Source organism: Tauraco erythrolophus, chromosome 15 (genome assembly GCF_009769465.1).
Source record: "Tauraco erythrolophus isolate bTauEry1 chromosome 15, bTauEry1.pri, whole genome shotgun sequence".
Classification (NCBI taxonomy): domain Eukaryota; kingdom Metazoa; phylum Chordata; class Aves; order Musophagiformes; family Musophagidae; genus Tauraco; species Tauraco erythrolophus.
The window spans coordinates 9,554,924-9,580,385 of record NC_141479.1 but is presented as its reverse complement, the minus strand read 5'-3'; the positions used below and the strand labels follow the sequence as shown (position 1 = coordinate 9,580,385).

General features: G+C 45.8%; 2 protein-coding genes across 2 annotated transcripts; one reads left to right on the top strand and one right to left on the bottom strand.

Annotated features, from left to right (window-relative positions):
* Nucleotides 1-3,977: 3,977 nt before the first annotated feature.
* Nucleotides 3,978-7,670, top strand: LOC104379992 (protein C19orf12-like). The gene is made up of 2 exons (XM_009987396.2): nt 3,978-4,137; nt 7,258-7,670. The coding sequence occupies exons 1-2, from the start codon at nt 3,978-3,980 to the stop codon at nt 7,521-7,523; spliced, it is 426 nt and encodes a 141-aa protein (XP_009985698.2). The 3' UTR covers nt 7,524-7,670.
* Nucleotides 7,671-23,754: 16,084 nt separating this feature from the next.
* On the bottom strand, nt 23,755-24,576 carry PLEKHF1 (pleckstrin homology and FYVE domain containing 1). Its single transcript, XM_009978616.1, has one exon. The coding sequence runs from the start codon at nt 24,574-24,576 to the stop codon at nt 23,755-23,757; it is 822 nt and encodes a 273-aa protein (XP_009976918.1).
* Between the last annotated feature and the right edge of the window lie 886 nt (nt 24,577-25,462).

Below are 25,462 nucleotides of genomic sequence, written 5' to 3'. Positions count from 1 at the left end.
TATCTTTTTTTCATGGCTCCTTGTCTTAGTAGCACGTTAAACTCTTTTATGGAGTCTCCGTGCTGCAACTTGTTAATGTATTGTCAAAATATCCTGCTTTCATGACCTGTAATGTATGGTTAAAAAAACCCAACATGTTCACTGAAAATTATCTGATTAAACACCTTGATTCTTCATGAGAACCTGGCATTTTCAAAGAAATTCATACCGGTGTGACTTTGTAAAAGATCTCTGCAATGTTGGTCTGCTCATTTGTGTCTTTGTGCTGAATGTTGGAATCTCTGGGATTACTTTGTGCGTGTGTTGTAATACGTGGTTTGTGTTTTAGTGGCTTCTGCTCGTGCTCTATATGTATAGTTTAAAAAATCCACCAAACTTGTATGTGCTGTACGTCAGCTACTATATTCACTAAAGTTCACTGCAAGACTTAAAATATAGTGATCATAGAAATCAGCGATGATAGAAATATTTGTAAGAATTGAGAGAAAATGACTGCTCCTTGTAATGTCTTCGAGGTTTTAAGTGTGATGTTCGCATTCAGAATTAAGCAGGAACAGCTCTGCTGTGCCAGGAACCTTCTTCAGTCAAGCCAAAAAAAAACCCAAATAAACGTTAATTTTGGGAGTGGAAATTCCCTTGGGGAAGCTGTGAGGGGAGTTAAAGCAGTAAAATAATTTACCATGGGAAAAAAATACTTAAAATTGTTTGAGTTCCAGTATGTTTCTGCTTTACCTTGAGACTAATATGTTATTATAAGTGCGTGTGTTCACCATACTTTGTATGCTACCAGATAGCAGTGTGATTCCTATTTTCGTTATGGTCTGTTTTTTTTTTTCCACTTTTGACCAATTGCACTTTGAATCTAGTTGTGAAAGAGTTTTTTATTTATTCAGAGAAACTCCTGAGTAGCTGATTACCTTTGCACTGCTTGAGATGCCACATCACTGTTAGGAAACTTTGGCGTATTGGCAGTGTGGTGGGTGGCGTGATGTGGGTGACTTTCAGTGGACAGCAGCTTCTGTTCACTGCAGGAACCTGATGCTTCGGGTTTCTTTGCTCACAAATGTCATTTCACGTATATTACAGTTAAAATGGTTTAGGAAATTGTGGAAGTCAGTGGGTTTGATTGGGGGGAAAGCAGATTATATTACTCTCAGCAAGAGCCATGTTGTCAACTTTCCTACTTGTGTTGTCTTGTCAGTGCCACAGAGCCTTCATACTGAAGAGCTTTGTGTGAGACGTTCACTGGATTTATCCCAAAGAGAAAAAGCAAATTCATTTCAGCACTCAGGCGGTTGGGTTAGTCCGAGGTCATGCTAAGGACGTGCAAGACAAGTACAAATTGGTTCCCATCTGACTGAGGGGAGGAACTGAATCCTACAGCACTTAAGGCTCCACGGTGCTGGGGTGAATGTTACTCGGAGTGGCAGTCTGCTCACCTTTTGTTAATAAGGTAAAAACAAATACTTAATCTTCTCATTTTTCAACATTACCAGACTTGGCAGTGTGAACTGTACCAGTTGTATATTTGATGCTGGTTTTTTTTTTTTCTTACTGCTCTAGGACAAACGGAGCAGCCGTTTGTTTATTACTTTGAGCTTGAATCATTTTCAATGGGATAATATATAACTCTGGAAGCAGAGTGTGTCACTCAACTGTTACTAACCAGCACGCACTGCCATTCTGATACACTGCTGTGTCATAAGCCTGCCAAAAAACCAAAAAGCAATGGCAGTAAAATGAAGAACTTTGATGTTTTCCTTAGACTGGCATGAAAATGTATGAAGTAGTGAGAGAAACGCAACTATTTGATGAATTTCCTACTGTGCCTCTCTGCAGCTATGGAGCATAGGTGGGCCCTTCCCAAAATCCAGACTCTTGCTTAGTGTCAGTGGTGCTTGGATACTGCAGTGACACAGATGATTTGGAGTCAGCCATTTTAGTGCAAAAGAAAGCTTTCACTTTCACAGTAGTTAATTTTTAACATGAAAAACTGTGTGATGAGCTGAAGTTCACTTTGCACTGGGGAGATCTGTTGGAGAAAGACATGAAGACAAGCTGGCTTGGGCTGAGAAAGTATTGTACATGCTCCTGGATAAAACGTGTTCTAGAGGCTGGAAAACAAAAAGCTCATCTGTTTGATAGTGCTAACGTTACATGCACGACAATAGATCTGCCTTCTGTGTATATGTGATATTTTTAATCGTATTGAATACTTTTATTTTTTTTCCCCTGCAAACCCTTTCATCAACTGGTAAGCAGAATGGTATTTGCTTAATGAGCAAACTTTTTCTTACTGTCAGGCCTTATTTTCTGAACACTCCTCCAGGTCCGCTATGGGGATGGAGTTTCTTAATTTCCCTCTGAGGGTTTTCCTCTGATCTCATTGGCCTGAATCAGTGTCTTTCATTAGTATCAAACCTATTTTTGCAACATGAGGTGAGGGTATTTTTAGTATCTCTCTCTTTTCTGCTATCATTAAAATAGTTGTTAAAGTCAAAAGTATCCACTTGCTTTGCCAAACTGGAAGCCAAAGATGCATTTTTCAGTGCTTGGCATTCTGTAACACTACTGAAGCAGAGCTGCATTTGAATTCAGTTGTTAATTTGAGGGGTCAGCATTTTTGCAAATATGTCTCTGAGATTGCAGGATGGGTGCCTGGAAAAGTTAGAAAATCTAAAAAGTTTGATTCAAGTGACTGGCTTAATACAAGTAAGCATTAGGTGCAAAATAAGGGGTAAAAATCTTTTTCTCCAGGTAGAATCTTTTCTTTTTTAAAGCAGAGAAGCCATACTGTTTCTTCACGCAGCCTTTTTCCTTGCTCCCTAAACTTGCCAACACCTGCAACTCTGAGGCATGTTTGCTTCTGTTAGCAAATCCTGCACTTTATGCTGTGACAAGGCAAGCAACCTGGGGAAAAGAATATTTAATATACAGATATGCCCAAAAGTTGCCATTTATTCATACTTTTTGTTTTTAACTGGGTCATGCTCACGTGCCTTTTCTCAGGGCTGTGTTCAGTGCAGTAGCGTGGCTTCCTGTGCCTGCAGGGCTTGGGGCTGGAGCCTTCCCCCAGGCATGCCCTGCTGCCCTCTTTGCCAGGTGGCCACCCAGGGGCAATGGGTAGCCACGCTCTCGCTCTCAGTGGGCCTCTGTGGAAGTGAGTGGTCTTAGATAGCCAGCAGCAGAAAGTGAACTTGGTGGGACAAGTTTGGTGCCAGAGGAAGTGTTCTCAGGAGCAGGTATCTGTCCCGTGCTAGAGACTTGGCACTGCCTGTGAGGGTGCTGAGGTCCCAACTCTGCCTCCTCGTGCAAATGAGAGTCGTCTTGCACATCTGCTTTGAGTCCCCACCGCCGTGCGTGTACGCCCCTACGATTCAGATGCCCTGTCTCCAGAGCCCGCCATTTATTCCCAGTCCCAGGTCTCTCTTCCAACTCCTGAAATCTGTTCCCTCCCTCAGGATCTCGCTTGCTATGGATAGCCTCCTGCCTCAGAAATCGGTGTGGAAGTGTTTAAGCATGTAACAAACTGGGGAGAACTGATACGTGATAACAAACAACTGTTTCGTGGCAAGAATTAGGACGAGGAGAAAATACCTGTCAGATTTATCAATTATAATCTGCTAGTTACGATAGAGTGAGGCTCTGCTTTCTTAAGTCTTTCATTGCTGGTACTTGTCCTTGTTTGGACAAGTTTGAATTTGTCATAAAACCAGATTTTTTTTGTCTACTGTGCCATTTCACTTGCAGTGTCAATAACCTTTAGCTGTTTGCAAATAAGTTCCATTTTTCCAGAAATGAAAGAGAAAGCAAATTTATTTTTTATTTACTGTATTGTCTGTGCCTCTGTCCTTTTAGTCTCGCAAAATCCTGAACTCCATTTTTTCCTAAAATTCATTTAGGAGCAAAATTTATTCCCTGTTGCAGCGATCAAAAGATAACTTAAAACATCTTTTCCAGGATTTTAGCTCACCAAGATGCCCATCAATGTTGACGATGTCATGAAACTGTTCTGCCACCTCTCTCAGGAGAAGGGGATGAAAGCTGCTGTCAAACACTCTGGTCGAGGAGCACTGCTAGCAGGTGCAACAGCATTTATTGGAGGTCTGGTGGGAGGTCCACCTGGAATTGCTGTAGGTAAGTGTGTTTTGCTTTAGGAACAAGAAGTGTGGTTAACTCCTTGAGTGAAGAAACTAGCAAGTCTGTGTAGTAGGTGTGGGTTGAAGGAAAGCGGCACACAGCACTGAGATTTCATGTTAACTGGGCTTTCACAAGATGCCATTTTGTATGTTGGTTTTTTGGAAACAAGATGTGCACCAGGAAGGCATGTGTCAGTGTTTCCTTCTAGGGTGATAGCGACCATGCTGACTTTGGCTCCTGTGCAGCAAACGGGAAGCCGTGCAGAGGGCTGAGGCTGAGAGAGTGGCACCTCTGAAACCTTTGGAACAAGCTGTTCAAAAGAAAGCAAACTGCCAGGCTCTGAGCTTGTTAGTGCGGGCTCTGCTCCAGCCCTGCGGTGGGGAACGGAGAGGAGAGGGGTGAAGTGGGGGCAGAGGAGCACGAGAGGCCATGGTAGCAGCGAGGGGGGATGTTGGTACCTGGTGGCACAGAGGAAAGGAAATTGGGGTGTAAAGCTAGGGTGGTCAAGTGTTCTTGGTCAGCCTAATGATCTTATTCTAATAATAGAATGGTTAGGGTTGGAAGGGACCTCAAAGATCATCTAGTTCCAACCCCCCTGCCATGGGCAGGGAAACCCTCCGCTACACCAGGTTGCCCAAAGCCTCGTCCAACCTGGCCTTGAACACTTCCAGGGATGGAGCATCCACAACTTCTCTGGGCAACCTGTTCCAGTGCCTCATCACCCTCTGAGTGAAAAATTTCTTCCTTTTATCTAATCTAAATCTGCCCTCTTTCAGTTTAAATCCATTACTCCTTGTCCTATCACTACACACCCTTGGAAAAAGTCCCTCTCCAGCTTTCCTGTAGGTCCCCTTTAAGTACTGGAAGGCTGCGATAAGATCACTCTGGAGCCTTCAAAAAAATAATGTTCATTTCTGTATTTTAAAAGTACCTGCTATCCACTTCTTGATGAACTTGTTTTTTGCCTCTGAAATTCATTATTCCCTCTGGCTTTGGGTTTTTTCCTTGTATGGAAAATTACAGAAAGGTCAGAGACTAATACTAAAGAGTTCTCTCCTCTGTATCTCTTGGATTAAGAGTTGTCTAGTTTGAAAGCTGCCTTGTCACTGAAGTCATGTGGGCCTTGATCCTTCAATGCTCCTTACTCCTGCAAGCAGTTCCAGCAATTTCACGGATTTATTAGTGTTGGAGTAAATTGGAGTATGCCTACGTGAGGGTTAACAAAAAATAACCAAATAATATGTGAGGAATGATAACAGAAAATGCAAAATGAAGCTGTGTTTATTCCTGTTACAAGCACAGAGCTTAATTCATAGCCAGAAATAGTTTGACAAATGTATGACTGAAGTTATTGGGAACAAAGAAGTGAAATTAAGCTTCTGTAAGAAATTCATAAGCTCTAAATCAGAAGTAAAAATAAAACATAAGTGGCCTTAGTCTTGAGCGAGATTATTAGAAACACCGAAGTTATTATTGGATGTGTTTTCTCATTTTGTTTAAGTGTTTGTTTAAGCTTTCATAATGTTCTGTGTCTTCCAGTCAAGCTCAGTGTTCTTCAGCCACTGATGAGAGAGGCACAAGTATACCTGGTACTGTATACTAGAAGTATACAATAATAAGTGTAATAAGTATATATATTAAGAATAATAAGTACTAAGCATACATACCAAAAGCTGTGTCCTGATTGCAGTGCAACTAAATCAGAAGACCCCAATTTAATTGCAAAGGTGAATGACCCTGAGTCTTTAGTGGGTTTTGGGACAATCACAGGGACATTTGCAATCAAGTGCACTTTCACTTACACAAACAGCCTTGGTAGGTATGTGACTGGATAGCAGGGACCATCCTTGTTGCTGCCTTACACCAAGAATTAGAGGATGAATTACCTTCCATCTGCAATGGTCACCGAATCAACTTGCAGCGTGTCATGCTTTCTAAGGACTGCCAGCTCTGAGAAGAATGGATTGTGGACGTGTTGGTCGGGGAGGGAAAATATGATCATGTAACAAATCTTGTCTCAATAGATGAGGAACTTCGACGTCAGTACTTCTAGTGGTTCTGCGTTAAGTGCCCCTAAATCAGATATTGATGTTCTCGTAAAAGTTCCTTGAAGATTAATTCAGCCATCATAGGCTTTCAAGTATTTCTGTGGTATCGTGGGAAAAATTGCCAACGGAGTAAAATGTGCAAATTACAAAATTTTTGTCTAATGACAAACTGCATGCCTGTTAGTGCATAAATGACTTTTTAGGAGCAGTCACTGGAGGTGGGAATTTTGGAAGCAGGGTCGGTTTGGATGCCCCTTGGTTGTGGGAGGTCTCCTTCCTTCCACCAGGATGTCTGTGCCTCTGGGCAGGGGTGCCAGGCATGTGAATTGCTGTCGGAGAGCAGTGTGTTGCACGTTAGACTGGAAACTCTTTGAAAGAGAACAGCTGTGTATGTCTACAAGGCTGGTTTCTCAGCAGCAACCTCAATCATGTCATCTGTAGAGGATCCGTCTGCAGTTATCTTGATGACCTGGAACCACTCTACTTACCAGAGCACTTCTTGGCCCACTGGGATAGGCAGTGCAGCTGGAGTGTTGATTTGGTAGATGAAAGCAGGAATGTGTTTAACCCCACGTATCTGATGGGCTTGGTCTCTGAGCACCTTCTGAGGGGTGGACTTCATGGGGGTAGGAGGTTGCAGCGTGCAGTTCTACAGAAGCGGAAAGCTTGGATCCTCGTGGGAATCTCTAGTAAGAGATAATGTGTTAATGGCACTGGCAAGGCAGTTGTTGGTCTGGTGTTTTCCTTGGGCGTGGTTTTATTTACTGGTAGAGCTTATCCTAAAGAGACCAGTGCCATGAGGAGTGTTATTTTGTTTCTGATTTCTAGCTTAAAACTATTAGCTTTGATGGCGTAAAGAGTTCCTTTGTGATTGCTGTGGATGTAAAAAGCTTTAAAAATCTGTATTGGTGCTTTGAGCTCATGTGTAAACCTAGTTAAAGTAGACATATAAGCAACTCTGCATTGATTTCTAATAAAGGTGGGAACATTGTTGATGAAAGCTGTGTATAGAATTTCAGGTGTTAACATTAATTGGCAAAGAGTAACGACATCTCTGTCTCTTTTCTAGGAGGAGCATTCGGTGGATTGCTTGGTGCCTGGATGACTACTGGGCAGTTCAGGCCAGTCCCTCAGATTTTGTTGGAATTGCCTCCTGCCGAGCAGCAGAAACTCTATGATGAAGCCGTTGTTATTCTCAGAGGCTTAGACTGGACTGATATTGCTCAGTTGACTGCTCTTGTAATGGGAAATGCTAGTCTCCAGCAGAAGTTGGTAGGAGTGCTGATAAATTACCTCTCCAAAGAGCTAAGGGCAGAGATACAGTATGGAGAATAAACCTTTCCAGAGCAGGCTTTTTACAGTGTAATGAATTTTACTCTGACAATTGTGATGCTTCAACAGAGCAATTTTTAGTTATCAGTACTAATTATGAATATAGGCAGATCTAAGTATTATTTGGGGTTTGGGAGATTGTTTTTTCATTTGTTTGTTTCTTTTGTAAGGATAGTATTGGATTACTGCATTATCCTGACACTGACTTGCAATGTAATTTTGAATTACTCCGCACTAGGACTGAATTCAAAAATCACTGAAGGGAATTACGCTTCTCTTGCACTAATGTATTGCTAGTTAAAATTTTCAAAGTCATCATGTTTTATTAGGAGATGTAATCCTGTTTGTGTAAGTGCTTTAACTTTTTTCTGTGAATGACATATAGGTGCCAAAGTATCTAGGGCACTTTGAAGAATTTTAGCTCCTGTCTGTTTTGGTCCTGCAAGAGAAAGTTATAGGAAAGTATGTTATTGTACTGTGAACTCAAAGATGACAATCCTTACTTTATTCTTTGTCGCATTTTTATTGTAATTCTTGAGTTAGTTATTCCTTTCTGTAAGAAGTAAAGCCAATGCCTGAACAAGATCTAAAATTGCAGGTAAACAAACTGCACAATTCATAGTTCCTGGTGTCCTAGAATGGGAAGGCATGGCAAAAATACACTTTTAAAAATTCAAAAATGGGGAGCTGAATCTGCCATTTTGGTACTATCCCTAGGATTAGGGTTGTCGTTTCAGCATTGGTTTCTTGACTGAATCTGAACAGCTGGTCCTCTGTTTTCATTAAAATATTCATAAGAAGCATCATAGTGGCCTGTGTTTTGTTTAAAAGTAAAGGAACTCCTTAAGAACTGGGTACTGAAATTTGAGGGAGAAGGCAGCCTTGTACTGGTCAGCCAGCATTTGGCCGCAGGGGCGGTGGTGGTGTGGGATGACATGCTGGCTGCATTTAACGCTGTAAGCTCCAAATGCAATGTTGTCAATAATCTCAGCCAGTTGTTCAAGATTTGTTTCAAGGCACTTGTAAGGCAAGTTCCTAAGTAGAAAAATGTGCAGGTGTGCCTTTTTTTGTATGTAAAAACAAGTGAAACTGCTCTGATAATTTCAATTTTCCCCTAAAATAAAGATTTACCAGTGTGTGTGTGGTGAGATTTCTAGAAGTTGAGCTTGAAATGGTGATGCTTTAAACTCAGAAGTTGCTATTCTGTACGTTTGATTAATTTACTTGTGCAGGCACAGTTTGCCATTAATGAATTCAGTGTACTTTCCTGCCTGGAGTGCAGGGCAGTAATTGTTCTTCTCATCATTTGAAAACGCTTTCTCAGTGATGTGAAAGACAAATGGAAGTGAACGGCAAGTGGGTGCTCCTTACCCTGTCATAGTTTCATAATGCCAGGTCTGAAATCAGTGTTTGTTCAGTTTCATTGACAGATAACACACTGCAACTGCTTCTTAAGACTTTACATACTCTCTATATGCATTTTAAAATCCTATTTATATGAAAGCAGTGACTTTTATTTGCAATTTTCTGGTTATTTCGTTAATTAAATTCACACTTTCTGCAATAACACACTGCTAACAGCAGCAGGTGATTGAATGATACAGTAGGATGGAGCCTGCCATCTTATAGACAGGTATTTGAACCCAGACATGAAAGAACTTGACATCTGATTGTAAAGAAGGCCATAGGAAAGATGCTGGTTTCCATTAATTTTAATAGTATCCGGTATTTAAACAGATCATTAGCAGATTTCAGAGTGGTTTCAGACAGCTACCATGACGCCCATTTTACAGGTATTCATAATTGGAGCCCAAATGTAGGTAGTGAATTGATTTTTATTACTTGTTTCATTGTCATAGCCGTGAATGGGGTTTAAACTGTGGGTCAGTCCTACTCCTGGACTTTATGTTACTCTACTTCTGAGGGTATTCTTTCAGATGTTTTTTATCATACACTTAGAAATGATAAACTGGTTTTAATTACGATCTTTCAGCCTTCACTGTCGTATGAAGGGGTCTTATGTCATATGGGTACCAATAGAAGTTTGGTCCAAGTAGTTCAGGGTTCTGCATGGGCCAGTCTAGCTTATGTTAAACCCTGCTGCCCCTGAGCTCCTGAGAAGCTTTACACTCTGCCACAGAGTAGTACACTCTTAGTTATTACAATAAATTTAACTTCCATAGGTTTTTAGATGACTGAAAAGAAAGAAGTGAATTTAATTGTTTGTTCTCTGTAAAATTATTTAACAGATTTGATGATTGTGGAACTTCTTGGAAAATGGCAGGTACCTATTTTCAAAGTGATAGCAATATGTTCACAGTTTGGTCTGAAACACCTGTCACTGCTGGTAGTAGAACAAGAACAGAACCCAGCTCAAGTGTTCTTCTCAAGTGAGTCTGAACATACAAGAATCAGGAAATAACCACTTCTGATTGAGGAGACCCTGATACATAACTACTGAGGGAGAATGAACATGACACCCCACAATAGTTTTGTTGTTTGTACTTTAGTTGTTTCTATCAGTTCATACTGTTAAATGCTGCAGGAGGATCAAATTCCACCTTTATTACTCTGACTACAGCCCTACGCTACCCGGTCGAGATCACCATGATGTTTGGTATGTAGCCTTATGTGGGGATTTGGGCAAGTCAAAGAATCCTTTAGCAGATTTGATCATCTGAGGAAAAGACCAGCTGCACGAAAATGTATTAATATCCATCTGTTGCTGTTCTTTGGTAGAGACATGGCTGTGCACCGCTGCATCCCTTGTTGGTATTGGAAACAGCCACAGGCAGGGGATGGCATCTTCTGAAATCCCTTCCAGCTGCATAACGTCCAGGCTGAGTGTAAGGCACAGCTATTGCCTAGGAAACGGGGTAATGCCGTGCCAGCAATTTTGGGAAGCAGCTGAAGAGTCACTATGGGGAGATGTACATATTTATATAAAGAAACCATCTGTGATTTTGGTTATTAACCTGGTTTGGTTGTAGATGTGACAGAATCAAGCTAGATTTTCACTGGCAGATGGTATATTTTTAGTAAAAGATATTTTTTTTTCTGATGAATGCTTTTTTTTTTAAGCTGTCTGATTTAAAAATAGAAAGCAAGCATGATTATAAAGTGTTACGATAGCAAAGAGAGTGAATATTTTTTTAAAAAAAAAGCAATCCTGAATTCAGATTAGTAATTGAGATATGCCATCTAGTGGCAATCAGATTATTTCTTAAATTCACTTTATTGTATATTCAGTATATGGATAATAGTTATCTTTTTCTGTTAAAAATAGAGGTAGCTTCTGTTTTTGCTAGTGAGCTGTTAAATTCCCAGCTATAATGAATTTGTAGTAGTTTACAAATATCAGCCTAGCTACAGACTAGACTAGAATTCATATACATTCCCTGATGAAATTGGTTTTGGTGATTATCATATATGAGCTATGACTGCACAAATATTTACTGCAGCTACTTGTCACGTTTAATTACAGTGAGAAAACACACAATCAGGCAGAGGAGGGCAGTTTCACCCTTGTGATTACTGAAGGACAAGTGGATTTTGAGAGCTGAGCAGCAGCCAGTTTGCAAAGACTGACTGACCACAGGTGAATTGGCAAGCCAGTAAAGAATAATTGCTTGTTTTTTGGGAGGCTGCATTTCTTTGTTCAGTTTTATCACCTTCGTATCTGCACCTGTAGCAGCTCTGCCTGCACAGCCTTCAGGGAGGTGCTCCCCTCTGGCGTGCGACTGGCCCATGTGTAACTGCTGGTGACATGGACCCTGCAGGACCGAGAAGTATTTAGCTGTGGAAAGTCTGTCTTTTGGAAATCACTGTTGCAGCGCAGACTTCCTACAGGTCCCATTCCCAGTGGCATCGCAGAGGCTCTCGGGCTTGGTCTGCTGGAAGAGCACGAGAACTGCAGCAAAGACCTTGAGGTAGGGGCAGGGCACAGGGTGGTGCTCCACAGCTGACACCATGGTGCCTGTGACACTGGCTGATCCATTGCCACAGTTCTCACTAACCAGAGGTTTTGCAGGGTTTTGGGAAGCCCGTGGCCGGGCTGGCTCTGCAGGCAGCGGCTCCCCTGCCCGCGCCTGCAGGCTGTGAAGAGCGGGGGGGTTCGGTGAGGTGCTTTGCTGCCTGACCAAGGGCGGTTTGTCTGAGGAAGCCAACTGAGCTCCTGCAGCGATAGTTTGCTGGATGACTTTGGGCAGTCACCCAGGTTCCCCGTTCGGCTGCTTTTGTGTGAGGTGGGGATGAAGACCCCTGGCTACTGATGGAGGGTGTGAGGTGATGACTGCTGACTGACGGTAAAGTGGGCTGTGATGCCACCAGCAGTTTTTTATTATTGTTTGATTATTTCTCACCATACCGTTTGAGATGATTCCAGTGATGTAGTGTGTTCCCTGCCCACTGTAGCCTGATCGTAGGCCACTGTGCCCTGGCAGAACAGTAGTGCTGAGATATGGGTAGACTCAACGGTTTAATCCTGCGTAGCTGCAGCAGTAGGACCTGCTGAGCTCAGTCTCCACCAGTAGTTGAGCAGCACTGGTGCAGCCAGAGAATGTAAAAGCAATGCATTTTTTTCCCCAGACTACAAGCTCTTATGGAGAAAGCACTAGCTGCTTAGGCTGTCATTGCTTGACCAGCTGATGTATAACTCCAAACTAATTGAATAGCAGACTTTCAGCTGGGTTGGAAAGCTTTTAAAAAACCAAAGGCCTTTGCATTGCAGTGAACTAAAGCTATTAGCCCCTAATTAAAACATGAGGTTTCATCTTTACCTTTGTAGAGATCACAGAAATCTATGTATTTTTCAGGCTATAAGCCAGAAATCAAACATTCATCATGTAATTGCAGTAAGTGCGTGCTAATACTTCTCATTAAGTGTGATTTATGAATTCCAGAAGAGCCTAAGAGGTAAATATATAAAATTATTCTGAAGTCTGCAAAAATGAAGGCATTCATTTCTTTGGATGACTGTTCAGCGGGAAGGATTTAGGCAAACATGAACATTACAGCTTTCAACATTCAGTAAAGACACTGCGTTTGAACATCTGTACCTTTGCAATTCCCTCAAAACGCTGTGGTTTCATCTAGTGTCTCTGCTGATCTTCCAACAAAGACAACGCTTCAGCTGTCAGCAGGTACAGCAGCGTGGCTTGGTGGAAAGCCCATTTTGCTGGGCCTTGGAAAAGGTATCACCTTCACTGGCTCTTCTGCTTGTTTGCTGGGTGACCTTGAGTAACTTCCCATCTCATTCCTGAATGCGTTTTTTTGTTAAACGCTTTGTAATCTATCCATAGGAAATGGTGTGTTACAAAAAGGTAATAGCACTATTATGCAGCTAAACACCCTCCGATCCTGCAGTCAGGACATGAGCATTGAAGAAGGAGGAATGTGATAAATCTTAGTAGAGGTTCACAGCAATCGGGATGAAGAGGAAACTGCTAGGTTGTAGAAGGTAGCTCCTCTCTTTGTTGCAGGGGAATGAAAGATTTACACTGCTGTTTGACCATAACTAATTAGACCCCACACAGGAGTGTCTAACAGGATGCAAATATTTTGTATTCCTTATTTTCTGCTCAGCCTCAGTGGGCAGGAGTGGTTTAGGGTGAAATTAAATCTTTCCTGCACTCTGACGTGTGGCTTCGGAGTAGACCACTTTGAGATATTCCCTTGTATGTGTAATCTGAAGACAGCATGAAGGGTTTGTTATTTCTGTATCAGTAAATAAGATATGATGAATAGTCTTTGTAATTTGGGGTCAAAACTGATGCAATAAAACAAAAGCTTTGAAGGCCTTATTTTTACCTTGCCCTGTTGCAGCTCTCTGAGCAGCTCCTCATGTTGAGATGCAATGACGAAATAATTGGGAATCACCCAGCTGAGTCAGAATCAGCTCCTGAATGCTTACAGAGGTAGGAGGGTTCCTGGTGAGAGAGCTCATGGAGCCAGGCGGGTATGTGTGTAGCCCTGACCGTCCATCCTAGCTGGAGGAGACCCACACCTCCTGCTGAAGCATGTGACCCAGTGGGTAAACCTGTCGTGGGTGCAGAACTGTAGGTAAGCTCGTTCTTCTGATATCTGTATGCATTTCAAACATGATTTTTTGTTCTCACCCAGCTAACTGTGCCAATGGATAGTTCCTCTACATTTCTGCCCTCTCCTCAGCAGGCGATTCTGCTTGATCCTAATGGAAGTTTTCCGCAAGAAGAAAGGAGGCTGGAGCAGCTCTGACCTTTGATTGCCATCTGCATTTACTCAAACCTCTCTGGCTCCAAGAATCTTACTCTTTCAGGCCAAAACAAGGGGCTGTCTAACTTTTCTACCTTGCCCTTCCAGGCTAATTTTAAGCCCTACATAATTTTCAAAATACTAAATTAAAGACTTGCTCCCTTTTAGAGCAGCCAAGGATACAAAAGATGCAGCAGCCGAATGTAATGTTTGAGCTTGGGAGAGATGCAGTGCAAGAGCAAATGCTCCAAGTCACTCCAGAAAGCAGGGGACAGGGCAGGACAGTTCAGCAAGTGCTGTGTTAAAGCGGGAGACTTGTGGGAGTATCTGTAGGAGTCAGCTGTCTGCTCTGTGCCTGTCCGTGAGCTGAAGTTCACACAGCAGACTTTTGACCAAAATGCAGTTTATTAATTGCATGTGCAGGAACAAAGTCAGTATTAAAAAGCTAAATAGGGTGCTGGTGCGGCAGGCTCTTGGATCTGATTTTGTTGGTTTCCATAAAAGGGGCTTGCTTGCTTTTTCCCAGCCGTTCTCTCCAGGAATCTGTGTATAAAAATATTTGTTCCATAACCACAGCGAACAGCCTCCTATCGTCTGGCAGCCGCCTGCATACTTGAGGCTTTCTGCTGTGTCTGAAGTTTAACTCTGCAGGAGCCTCTGCTGCTGCTGAGTCTAATCCTAATTTCGGGCTTTCATGCCCCCAGCCCGGCCTGGTGGGACTGGGGCTGCTGACAATGGTGGCAGCACATTCCCCTGAGGATAGGACAAAGATTAGCCTTCGCATTGTGCCACTAATGATAAGTAGCAATGAGGAGCACTCTCATAGCACTTTAAGTGTTCAAAGTACTCTGCTGATACTAACTAATCAAGCTGCCACACAGCCTTGCGACAAAGGTGTGTATTTCTACTGTGCATAATTTAACTGTGCTGTGTTGTTATGCAATAAACCAAAATTGGATGGTGTCTTCAGATAGCAATCAGGAAATCAATTAACCGACTACTGGCTGCTCACACCCCAACAACTGAGCCAGCTTCAAAGCTGCCCCATCTTTTTTGGTTAGCCTTGGCGCATCTTTGAGAACCTCAAATATTCATGCAAAGCAGCTCGATGGCAAGCGTTTAACAACGTGGCTCCAGTGTTCTGCAGCAGCTGTTTCCATCCGTGCATACAGCCTCTGTTGAGGATGTGGTCCCCGTGCCACTGGGTTAAACCCAGGCACTGCTGTGCTTAACCCACGCTGCTGGTGCTGTGTTGCACTTACTGTGTCATACTGGTGTGTGCTGGTGGCAAAGGAAAACGAGGTCATGCTGGGTGTGTGTGTGCTGTGTGGAGGAAGACAGTAAATGCTCTACTTTAACTGCAAGGTTTGAAAGCCTTTCTGGGCAGCGAAACCGCCTGCCCTCGGCACTCCGGCACCTGCTCTCAGCTGCCAGCGTCAGTGTGAGCCCGTGGGTCAGCGGGACGGTAGATATTGGTTCGTATTGGTCACTGCCACCAGAAGAAATATAACCCTGAATATACGGTCACAGTGCTGGGCTCCGAGTGACCTATTTTCTCTCAGGAAAGAGCTTGAGGTCTCTGTGAACAGGTTTCTGGCAACACGAGCGCAGTGCTCAGTAGCAGGTCAGAAGGCAACAAGAAGGTTAGGACAGATGGGGAAGGAAGCAGAGTAAATGTTGTTAGGTCACTGAATGAATCCAGGGAGTAGCTATATCTTGACTACTCTGTGCAGCCTGCTCAATTCACTCTGGTTAGCCCTTTTGGAGCCAAAAAGGGCATTGTAGAGCTACAAAGAGTACAGGGAAGGATAACAGGTCATGGGAGGGCACCTGTGTAAAGAGAGAGAGGCCGGTTTAAAACCGTTCAACCTGGAAAAGACACTGATGGGGGAGAGCTTTGGTGGCGGCTGTGAATGGCACAGAGATGAACAGGAGGAACCATACGGTGGCATACAGGGCAGGGTGCACGTGCTGAGCTGCGAAGGTGAAGGGAAGTGCTTGTTCACAGTGTAACAGGGAATTGTGGGGCTAATTGGCAGAGGATGCTCTAGGTGCCAAAACAAAAATGTGTTTAGAAAATGATAGGGCAGGTTGATGGCAGCGAGGACTATTAAACACACTGGTCCTGGATCAGCCACTGCCTTGAAGTTTCTCGCCACGGGCTGACAAGAGACTAACGCAGCGGGAGTATCGCTCTGTAGGTGCCTCTTATGCACCATCCGTCGTGATTTTGGGGTAGGTGAACTCCAGCTCTGGTTTATTAAGACTACTTTCATATGTTACCCCAAACACAGGCAGCACACAATTTCTGCAGTATTGTGCCAACATATGTGCTACTGCAAGTAAAATACAATGTATGTGCTGCCAAAGCAATCGTGTTTTGAAGAGTGTGGCACGCTTTGTACTGTACAAAAGGGGTTTCCTGTGATAGGGGAAGGACCTGCCTGTTTGCCTTTGTGCCTCTTATCCTGCTCAGGAGTGGAGCCTTCCTCCCTGAGCACTTTCCCATGTACCAACAAGTGACTAAGCAGAGGTAGGAAACCCTAACCTCTCTCAATTCGTCAGTTGCAATCTGTTGTTTCATATTCTCGAAGTGGCAGTATCAGCTTAAAAATTAAACCAAATATCTTTATTGCTTGCACCAAGCAGAAAATGTCTCCATGAGACTGGAATCCAAATCACTACACAGTATTTTTAAAGAAGGAAATTGCCATTATTCACACCCATGTACAGTGGAAGTTGTATTAAGATATGGTTGTGCTATTGCTTTGTTTTGCAGAAGGGAAATTTGTTATACAGAGAGTTGTTATACATGCTGATTGAAAAGTTCTTCACGTTTTCTTTTTGCATGTTTAAATGTTCTTACAGAACTAATTTAAAGTTTATGTAAAAAAACCCTCCTTTTCTTCCCAAACCTGCAGCCAGCACACCCCCAGCTCACAGAGGTACCTGCTGCGTAGGGCTGGCTCAGCTGTGAGGGTCACCCTTCCTGCTGTACCCCATGTCAGGCAGCTCTGGCACGCTCGGGGCCGCAGCGCGTGTCCCATCGGCATCGCTGGGCCAGCCGGCCCCGGGAAAACCCAGCCTTGGAAACACAGGAGATGAGTTCTGGTGGTGGAGGATGGGCAGGGAGGAGAAAGCTCAAATGCTGCTGGGTGGGAGGCTGAGCTATACCGGAGGTGGAGCAGCTTGCCCTGCTCCAAACAGCTGTTAGTGTCACATCTGGCTCTGGAGCTGCCTGTGAAAGTTTGTGTCTGGGGAGCTGCATCGCTCATGCTGGATGAACAACCAGCTCCTCTGCCTGCTCCCAGCGCAGGACCCTTCCCCCATCCCTGGAGAGGAAGAGAAGTTACAATCTTGGGGGCTCCCCACATGCTCCATGGATTGCCCGTATGGTTCTCCTGAGCAGTTTGGGTGCTGAAATGGGGTGGAGGGGAAGCTGTGTGCAGGAGTAACCCTATTTGTACCAGTCTGCCTCTAACCAGTCTGCCTCTAACTTCTAAGGTCTAAACCAACAAACGCGTCCTTTTGAATCCCTTCTGTCACCCTGCCATGTGCTGTGCTTTGGCTCTTGTGTGTCCTTGGGGAGAGGAAGAGAATGTGAGCTGGCATGAGGGATGCCTTCTGAGCGGCTGCTAGGACCCTTGCAGTGCTGCTGCTCAGCAAGGGCTGCCTTTGGGCCCCAGGGGCATGCTGCGAGGGGCTGCCCTTGCTCAGGGGCTGTACCAGCTGCGTTACAGATGCTGTATTTATGAAGGTAACATGCCTCTATCTACTGTATTAGAGGGACAGCAGCCGTGCTGCTGGAGTCTTGAAATAGCAAAGTGTGACAGTCTCCATTTGTCATCCTCTCCTGATTAACACGTAGCTCTTTAGCAGTGGATTTTGCAGAACCTCTTATTGTTAAGGCTGTTTCCTTGAACGTGGTACTGGTAGAACGAAGAAATGTGGCTGCAGCCTGATACCCTGTGGGACAAGTCCTTCCCCTGCCATGGGACAGGTGTGACCTCTGTTGAGGTTTGGGGAGTAAGGTGTCTCCCTGCATGCATTGCAGCAGAAAGCTCTGCTGCAGAGGCCCTTGCAGGGTTAATGCACAGGGTCACTGCTCTCTCTGCTCTGCTGGGATGATTCAGTGAAGCCAGCTGTGTTAGGAGTGTGTCAGGGAGAGCAGCTGGATCCTGCCGAGCCAGTGAAAAACAGCCTGTCCTCGGAGAGCAGACACCTCTCAAGCAGTGCAGGGCTCCCTCCTGCTGCCAGAGCTGCGCAGGGGGAAGGTGCTTGGGCAGCTCAACCGCTGGAATGGCGTGCTTGCCCTGGTACTGGTACTGCTGGGGAGCAGGGCTGGACTGCAAATGGCATGCAAAGTCTTATGGGAATATATGAAAGACCTTTGGACTGAGAAAGCCATGCATGCTGAAACTTTGCTGGGCTGCCTGGCTCTCAGAGGCTGGTCAGTAAACAAGTGTGCTCAAGGCTGTTTTTCAGAAGGAGCTAGAGACTCAGTTTGGTTTGCCTGAAATTCGCTGCTGAGCAAACGCTCATCAGGTCAGAGGCTTTGATGGAAACCAGGTGACCTGCATGCTGGTGGCTCTGGTTTGTGGGTTTGGTTTGCTGTCTTGCAACGTGGTGTCTGAGCTGTTCAAGCCTTTCAAGGATGGCTGTGAGGAGTGCTCCTGCAAGCACTGCTCTGCCTGTGCTCCCAGGGACGGGGCTCGTTCTGCAGCCCCAGCACTGGCAGAGAGGGTCCCCCAGCACACGCTCACCCTCACTGCCTTCTCGCAGCTGGGCTGTGCTCTGCAAGGTTGTCAGTGCAGGCTAATGGCTGCGTGGGGATGTGATGGGTGTTATGGGATGTGACAGCTCCTGCAGGCTTTGACAGGAGGGGGAACAGATCCATGGGGAGGCTTTGGTGTCATACTTTTCCCTCTGGTGTCTCTGGAAGAGCCTTTGTATATGAAACCACTAAGGGTCTGGTTTTACCTTATGTGTAACTCCTCTGATAAAATCCATGTGTGACTTTTTTCTTTCTTCTTGCTATCTGTTAGAAGAGAAGAGGCCTGCCTGGCCTTGAGTTAATGCTTTTCCCTTCTCAAATTGTGGGTTTTTTTTTTTTTCTATAAGGTTCTTACCAAACCACATTGGTTTTAGGACAAAAAAAGGAGAGGCTAAACAAAGCTCAAACAGGGGCACAGAGTTCCCTTGGTGCGTGGGGCATCCCGGGCAGCAGTGGATGCTCTGCCCCAGGGTGGTTTGACCATGCAAGAGAGCACACTGCACGAGTGGTCTGTTAAAGCAAAACCTTGTACCTAGCTCCCTTCCTCCTTTTTCTCTGCCCTTCCTACGACAGCAAACTGGGGAGGTTGTGTAATTCGCTCTTGGCCATGAACCTCTTGATAAGAGGTTTACAGAAAACCTACTTATGGTTTATTTGCATTTGTGGGCCTTGCTGGAGATGAAGTCAAATGCCTTCGTCTCCAAGACTTCAGAGGGAGTCGCTCAGCGTGCGTCAGTACTCCAGGCTGCCTCTCTGCCCGCCTCCTCTGTGCCGGCTGCCACCTCGGGACCGCAGCACTGGCCGCTGTGTCTCTCTGGTGGTTTCATGAACACCAGTGTGTGGGCAGGAGAGGCTCTTTCCCATACACGTGTGTGTGGCGCTGGCGTTTCTCCTGCCTCTGACATGCGACACGAAGCAGACCTGGCTGTGTGTTGCCCTCCCAGTGCTTTACACCGTGGTGTAAGCCTGTGCTTCCCTGGAGCACAGCATTCTTCCCCAGGTGCTCTGGAGCATCTCCAGCGCTTGGGTCTTGGGCAAGGGCTCCTTGAAGCTGTTTTGCTATATTATGTCTTCTGTAGAAGTGACGGTAGCGTAACGTCTTCTTCCTGCCAACACGTTTCTTAAAGATCCATGGCCTGGAGCAGAGTGAGTCAGAAACAGAAGCCTGTATTTCTCATTGGAGACACGTCGCTTTAAAGCTCAGCAGTAGTTGGGACCATCTTTGCTCCTCAGTTCCTCCTGCTAACCAGAAATTCCTGGCTGAGGAACATGAGAAACTGCCCGGCAGCAGTAGTGAGTTGGAAGGGGCTGCGGACTCCTGCCTGGATAAAAACTGTGGTAACTGGGAGCACCAGTCTGACTGAGGAACTGGCTCGCTTCACCCTGTTGCCTCCGAGTGCTTGTGAACTGCTGAGTCACGCTGTGCTCCAGAGCTGCTGGTGTGCCTCGGCTGCGCCTGGGGCAGTGGAGCACAAGTGTTTCGTTGAACCTCTTTGATCTTTTCAGTTTATACAGAGCAAATCTCCCTGTTACCTTTCCTTCTGCTTTTGTGACTGGCTGCTACAGTAGTGCCGTCCTCGGCCTCACCTTCCTGCCAACTTTGGAGAGCAGAAGAGGACTGACTGCCCGATTTCATGGCCCTTAACTCTGTTTTCCTATCTCTCTGCTGGAGAATCCCCAGCAGTTTCAGCAGGTCTGATGCCAACATTCAAGTTCTGCTTTCCATGTTGAGTGCACTAATGTTCTTGCCCCTTGACAGCTACAGGGACTGTCCTGCCGCTCTTGTGTGCCCAGCTGGAAAGAAACCATGTTGCTGAGAGCCAAAAGACCCTTGCATTTTTCTAGAAGTACCTGGGCTCTGGTTTCTGCTCAAGGGAGCAGAAGGAGCAATTTTCATGCAGTCTGATTCCTGAAGCAGCACACCCTGGGCTCAGGTAGTGCTGAGGCTGGTGTGCAGCAGGGATGGTGGCTCGGTGCTGTGCCCTTTGGTTTGTGACACCTTCAGGCGGGGGCTGAGCCAGGAACCCCTTCTGGCAAATGATTCCCACCCATCATGTCTGGGAGCCTTTCAGGAGCAGGATGTGACCCCCACAAGCTCCCCAGCCTGCAGATGTTTTTCCAAAGTGAGTATTCAAGCTACCGCTCTTGCAAACTTTAATGAATCCCTGGTAAGGCTTTCATTTAGCTCAAAAAGGAAAAACCCAAACCATCAGGAAATGCCCCATTAATGCACTGGAGATAAAATCAGGCTGGAAAACTCCAGGCTGGACTATAACAGCACAGTCCGTGATGTAAAACGCATGTGTTCAGCCGGCCAGAAGCCAGGAGCCCCAGGGTCTAATCCCAGCGCTGAGCTCCCCAGCTTGGCTAACAAAACTACAGGAAGCAGGACAGAAGCTTTGTTTGAATGTCCCCGTGTTTTCCTGGGCAGGCTCCTTTTAGCACGTGCATTAAGTGTAAGAGTCACTAGGTTACTTGGGGCTTCCATGTGAAAGGTCTTCTCGAAGCAGTGGCAGCCCCAGCCTTCCCGGTCTCCGCGCTGGGCAGCAGCTGCGGTGCCATGCCCTGGCACTGCCCGCGGGGCGGCGGAGCTGGGAGCAACATTGGGCGCCTGGCCAGCAGCAGGGAGAGCTCTGAGAGGAGGCACAGCAACACACGCAGGGCAGCACGTGCGTAAGAAGCCTCTGGAAGTGCGAGTGCTCACATGCACCTCCTTGACCACCTCCAAAACACCATGTTTCAAGAGAGCCGTGCATGTGTGTGATGCGAGCCACCCTATTCTCAATTATTCACAAGCGCTGCAGCTTTTCCACCCTTGACTCTTCTCCATACCTATCTCCTGTAAGGAGCGAGGACGTACCAGTTGCTGGAAGGGGGGGTGTGTGTCCAGAAAGGCCATCAATTACAGCATGCACAGAAAAAAGGGGCTGGTTGTTTTTGGTGGTTGTTTGTTTGTTTGTTTTTTTGTGGGTTCTTTTCCTGCTGTGATTAAGAAACGCTCTTGCTCAACAAGGCGGCATTTGTTAGAGGCGTGCCTGTCCGTCACGAGTGGATAAAACCAGTTCATGGCTCTTTCGGGGCTGGTAATAGTAAGACCTTTGGACACGTAAGATAAAGAAAAGCTGATCCCTTAAAGAACTACGGAGTAGGTTCAAAACTGGAGGACATTTCTGAAGCCAGTTACTAGGAAGAAACTGGGAGTTTCGCCTCAGGATCAGGGAACTGGAACGCCAACTATGGATGCGGATTCAGTGGCTGGGCTATTTTTGGCTTGTGAACTGCTCACGGCTGTTTATTTTTAAGGTCGTTTTCTGTTTGCATAGCACATACACCCTTCTGGTGGGTGGGAGGCATTATGAAAACAATCACTGCCGCGCAGAGTTACAAACTAAGCTTGCAGAGGGATGGAAAAAACAGAACTTTGTGTACTTACTGCTTTAAAACCCAAAAACATCTGCTTAGGTCATAAGTTTTGTTGACCCACTCTAAGCTGTGCCCCCACCGGAAAAATACTGTTTCAATTAATAGACTACTGCGGGGGATTGCCAAAGACTTGGGAAAACTCGGTCAGATGATAACGTGGTATAAATAGAAAGGAAGCATCAGACTTGGTGATTTTTTTTTCACTCGCACTTACCTTCAAGCAGTAAAGAGAAACCCGAGCATCCACCCCACAGCTGGGGAGTCTGAACTGACGCTGGCCAGCCGGGCCTGGATCCTGGCTCTTGTTTAAGACTCTTCTTAAATAACAACATGCTTTATTGTCATATTTTCCTGGCTTCTTCCTGTTGGCCAGATCTTTATTCACACACAGTCAAGTGATACAAATTCATTGGAACAGTGGCAGTTTACAAAAGACAGTAAGAATGATTACTATGAACTGAAATTTAAAAACCCCTAACTCTGGCCATCTGGCAGGCAACACACTGTTTGGAACAGGTCATGGTAAGGAAACTGTTTATAACATTGGCAGTGTACTCCCAGCCATGTTACTTCTCCAAAGCATTAAGATACACTATACAAAAATATACTAAAAGTAATAACGGAGTTTGTAGAAATGTCTGCTGCAAAACAATTGCTGTTGTCTGATTTTCAGTGTATTTACTCCCACGCTATATTATCATAGAATACTTGAATAAACATGGTTTAGTTCTAACTTAATTTGAACTTTAAAGTTCATCTCTGTAAAAGTCCTGGCCTCCAATCCTGGAAGTACATAAAGAACCTTAACTTTGGACTCGTGTGACTGATAGACACGAGGTAAGCATTCAAAGCCTTGGGCTGTACTTCACAGGATCTTAATTTGGGGCATTTTCCTGGATTTTTCAAGACTTTTAACAAGTCTTCCCTGGGCTATCTTTTTACCTGATAGGCTTGAGTTCATCAGTTTGCTAGTAATCTGGTGGAACTGTCTGGTTTTGAGGCCTGGGGCTCTGCACTTAGTTCAGTCAACTGGAGTAAGTTCCCTCCCTCCTTATCTCACCCCTCTGTATAATTTTACCTGTCCCTTTCCCCTCTCCTTCCTCCCTCCTGGCCTGGTAGCACCAAAACGGCCTCTTTCCATGCGACAGAGCTGGATGCTCCAGCACTTCGCTAAGGCTGCTCACACGGAGGCTTGTACGAACTCCCTGCAACCAGAGCACCATTTCTTTAGTGTTTCCAAAGTTGAGACCTGAGTGTAGAAATGGAAGCCCATGCCGACCTCACCATGCAGGGGTGAGCAGCTGTCCCCTCCGGCTGGCACGCCGGCAGTGAGAATCTCTGATGTAGACGCAATGCTCATGGAAAACGCCATCCAGCGTGCCCCTCGCCACAACGGAGGAACACACCGCTAGCGGGCAAGCGCGTTTACGTCCAGGATTTCTTGCTCCTTTTTTCTCCCAAGAGCTGATCTCGAAGCATTTGGGAAAAGAAGTTAGTAGTGTATTGCTCTGTTTTTGCAGTCGAGAAGACTAAGGCACTGAAGGGTGAGCTCATTTGGCCAAGGCTGATCCGCAGGTCTCTGCCCCAGCCCATGCTCTTCACTGAGGTGCTGCTCTGTGTGCTCGTGTCACGTGAGACACGTTCTCCGAGGGGTAACCCCATCTCCGCTCCCCACATAGACACCACACACAAGGGCCAAGATCCACCTTCCTAGGCATGGCCTCCAGAGAAAGCATCAAGAAGGACATGCATTGGAGGCCAGAAGTTGGCTTCCCAGTGTTTAAATGCCAGTGACTCCCAAGGAGGTCAACTATGGAAAGATGACCAGGATACTTCTGAGGTATAAAATTCAGTGTCTGCTGGCCACTGGTCAGCTTTGTCATCATCAGACTTGTCGCTGTCATCACCACTGGAGGGTTCGTAGCCTGGGATGGCAGAGCGCATTGACTCCGGCTGCCTGCGATCTGCCTCTGCCTCCCTCTTCTTTTCTGCCAGCAGCTGCCTGTAGCACAGGTTGCAGACCCTCAGGGGCTTGGGGGACAGCCGGGGCATAAGGAACCTCTGCCTGGAGCAGTCTGCGCAGACGACAAAGCCACACTTGCGGCAGTGGTGCCTTCGGGTGAGCGTGGAGAACTTGGTCTGCGTGCAGCGCATGCAGATGTCTGTCGCCTTGTCTGGGATCCAGGGAGCCGCGTGCTCGGTGGAGGGCTGCCGGCCCGTCTTCATCAGCAGGTGCCTGATGCACTCCTCCAGATGGCTGATCCACTCCTTCCTCTCCGTGAGGGAGGCAGCCGAAACCACAAAGGACTTCTTGGAGGTTTTAATCATCCAGCGGTTCTTCATCTGCAAGGTGTCCGGCAGTGTCTCCAAAGTGACGTCTTCAAGGGGAATGATGTGCTGGGAATTGTACTTCCTTTTGTTGATGACTATGCTACCGTAGACGAGGATGTCGTTGAAAAGGAAGAATATGCGAGGCTTTGGTTTCTTGCGGCATTCTTTGGTTAAAATCCCTTCTCCTAGAAGGACCCTTCCTGGCACGGCTAAGGGCTGTCCGGAAGCCCCAAAGCAGCTTTCCACCGCAGCAATGCGCTGGCTGTTGATCTCGGTGTTTGCAAGATGGTCCACCATCTCGAGCTTGCTCTGAAGAGAGGAAAACAAAGAGGGAAGTGGTGAAGCTGCAAACATCTGCACCGGGGTGAGGCCGAGCAGTGGATGCATGCACAGGTGAGATGCTCCTGATCTAACTTGAGGTTATGAGTGATCTCCTTACCACTCTTCACTTTAGTTTGTTACCTTTTCAAACTTTCTGACCCCACTTTGCCACAGCCCAGTCTATACTGGAGTGGTTCAGTCTGCAGCAATGGGAGCCCCCTCTTCCATTACAGTGATGCTTTTTACGAATATAACTGCGTGCCCATAGCAAAAGAAGCCAGTTGGTCTGAACCCGCTCTCATGTGGGTACGGTTACTTGCTCAGGAGTTACCATACTGTGACAGCCAAAGGGTACCAGGACCACCCCTTTCTATCTGTCTTGGTGCTGGGAGCTAACTGATGGTAGGCTCAGGGAAGAGATCTGTGGTCTTGGAAGCAAGCCTCCCGTTTCCAGACTGCACACCCATTTTCTCAAGGATTAGTTACAGACACACACTCCCCCCAGAAAGCCATTTTGGGCCAAAGCTGAGGCAGGAACAAAACAGAGTGCAGTATTGTCTGTTCCTGCTGGTCCTCCCTGCATGATAAAAAGAGGGGAAAAAAAGCACCCACTATGTGAATAAACCCACACAAGCCAAGCCCTTCCTCGGGGCTACGCTGGGGCTGCCTGTGCTTCCAGTTACAACACGCGTCATTCTGAAAATAGTCTGATCTCTGCTGAAGGGGAAGTGGGAGGCAGCACACTCATCTCTCCCCACACCTCTGTGGCTGTGGCCGCTGTCTCATATAAGCTGGGGTTTCAATAGTCTATTGTTTGGGGTTTTTTTTAAGAAAAACCTAGATAAGGATAACTCTGAAGCAA

Coding starts and splice junctions, on each gene's coding strand:
- LOC104379992 (XM_009987396.2), top strand. CDS start 3,978: ATGCCCATCAATGTTGACGATGTCATGAAACTGTTCTGCCACCTCTCT. Junction 4,138..7,257: donor TCCACCTGGAATTGCTGTAG/GTAAGTGTGTTT, acceptor TCTCTTTTCTAG/GAGGAGCATTCGGTGGATTG.
- PLEKHF1 (XM_009978616.1), bottom strand. CDS start 24,576: ATGGTGGACCATCTTGCAAACACCGAGATCAACAGCCAGCGCATTGCT.